General features: G+C 40.2%; 1 protein-coding gene across 1 annotated transcript; it reads right to left on the bottom strand.

The window, feature by feature from the left end:
* Positions 1 to 675: 675 nt before the first annotated feature.
* Positions 676 to 1,677, bottom strand: LOC107704299 (P2Y purinoceptor 14-like). Its single transcript, XM_016507182.1, has one exon. The coding sequence runs from the start codon at positions 1,675 to 1,677 to the stop codon at positions 676 to 678; it is 1,002 nt and encodes a 333-aa protein (XP_016362668.1).
* Between the last annotated feature and the right edge of the window lie 394 nt (positions 1,678 to 2,071).

The raw sequence follows: 2,071 nt of genomic DNA on the forward strand, positions 1-2,071 counted from the left end.
GCTACTGTGTGACTTCAGAAGACATATGGACTAAATTTACATTTTGGAGCTTGACACCATCCGTTCTCGTTCCCTTTTAATGTACAGAAAATAATGTCTTGGATAGTCTTCAAAGTTTCTCCATTTATATTCCATAGAAGGAAGTACACAAAAAAATATATGGTTCTATGAAGAACCTTTAACATCCTCGGAATGTGTATATTTACACAAAAAGTTCTTTATAGTGGAAAAGGTTTTTTAAATGTTCTTTACAATAATTAAAAAAACGGTTATTTTTAGAACTGTTCACTGAAAGGTTCATCAGGGAACTGAAAATGGTTCTTCAATGGCATTGCTGCAAAAAAAAAAAAAAAACCTTTTGCAACATTTACATGCAAAGTAAAAGATTTAAAATTAGATGAGGGTGAGAAAAGTATGTCAGAATTTCTATTTATAGGTGAACGTTCCAGTTAAGGGTTGACTTTTCTTCAGTAAATGGTATTGACAGCTGTGGTTGACTTTGTTTTGAATTTTTTTTTTTGAAAACACCACGATGTTGTGACGTTCTTCCATTCCATTTTTTCATTCTGCATTTTCGCCTGCAAGGAAACCACAGCTGGGTATGTGGTTTTGAAATCAAAATATATTTTCCATCTTGCAAATGGCCAATGCTCATTTCCTCTGTTGCTCTTGATCTTACAGATTGCTGATACTCATCCCAATGCCCGTTGAAGGCCTCCTGTTTTCGCGGTTTACAGATGGCATCTTCTGCAAAAGCAACTCTCTGAATGTCCTGCACATGAAAAAGTAAATGACAGGATCCAGACACACATTAAGGGCAGTCAAGAAGAGCGTAGCTTCTTTGACCTGGAAGAGAATGAAGCAGTTGTGGGAGCTAAAACCAGCCTTGGGCCTTTGGCTTAGTGTGTAGGGCACACGACAAACGTGGTAGGGAACAAAGCAGAAGACGAACACAGCCAACAAGCTAAAGATGCTTCGATTTGACCGCCGCCCCGCCTTGCTGCTGTCCTGTTGCACGCGTTTGTAAGAGCGGTACACGTGACAGGCGATGGAAGTGTAGCAAAACACCATCAGCAGGAACACCACCCAGAAGATTCCAACGTTGAAGTGGGCTGAAATTTCGTGCCAGCGCTGACCCAGGTAGCTCTTGAGGGCCATGCAGGAGAAATCCTTAGGCATGGGCTGGTTGGATAAAATGGAGTTTGGCAGCATGAAGAACATCATGATGCCCCAAGTTAGCAGTGCGAGAGCCTTCGCTACCGAAATGCGCTGCAGAAAAGAAGACATGCCAGAGGTGCTGCTGACGATTTTAAAGTAACGTTCCAAGCTGATGAGGCTCATGAAGGTTATTCCCGTGTACATACTGAGGTAGAAGAGCACAGCAGTGTAGCGGCAAACTATCAGCTTCAACTGCAAGCCGCCGTAACCGAGGTAGTCCACCACACGCCATGGGTAGGTAAACAACATCAGAACATCTGCTACCACCATGTTTTTTAGGTAAACTACTAAGGATGAGGAGCTGGGAACCCTGAAGAAGATCCAAGCGGCGAGTCCGTTGAGAATGAAGGCACACGCGCAGATGATGGTGTAGAGTATAGGCAGAACCTGTTGTGTGAACACGCTGCTGACATTCGTACAGTTTCTCCATTCAGTCTGTGTAGCATTGATGTAGTCCATATCTAAAATGGAAAATAAAAGAACTTCTTTAGGTCTGATGATATCAGGAAATATTGTGACATGATTCAATGTTTTAACTTCTGCTATACACTTTTGCTTATGTTCAGAAATTAAAAGTGCCACTTGTGTCACTTTTATGAATAATCTTTGTATAGTCCTTTTCCTTTTGTGCTTTTATTTCTGCTTCAGATTCTCTGACAAAACTCTGATTACATTTTTTTTGGACTTTGTCTATCCCAGGACCATACCAACCTTGTGAAAAAGTACACTTTAGCATACTTTAAAAAGAGTATTATGGAAATAATATACTTTAAAAGAATATACTTAGGTGTGAATTGAATGTAATTAATTCAGACTCGTAATTACATGTTAATTGCCATTACATGAAAACATA

The sequence above is a fragment of the Sinocyclocheilus anshuiensis genome, unplaced genomic scaffold, assembly GCF_001515605.1.
Source record: "Sinocyclocheilus anshuiensis isolate Anshui unplaced genomic scaffold, SAMN03320099.WGS_v1.1 scaffold1493, whole genome shotgun sequence".
In the NCBI taxonomy this organism is placed as follows: Eukaryota; Metazoa; Chordata; class Actinopteri; order Cypriniformes; family Cyprinidae; genus Sinocyclocheilus; species Sinocyclocheilus anshuiensis.

Excerpts from the sequence above, each read along its gene's own strand:
- LOC107704299 (XM_016507182.1), bottom strand. The coding sequence starts at position 1,677 with ATGGACTACATCAATGCTACACAGACTGAATGGAGAAACTGTACGAAT.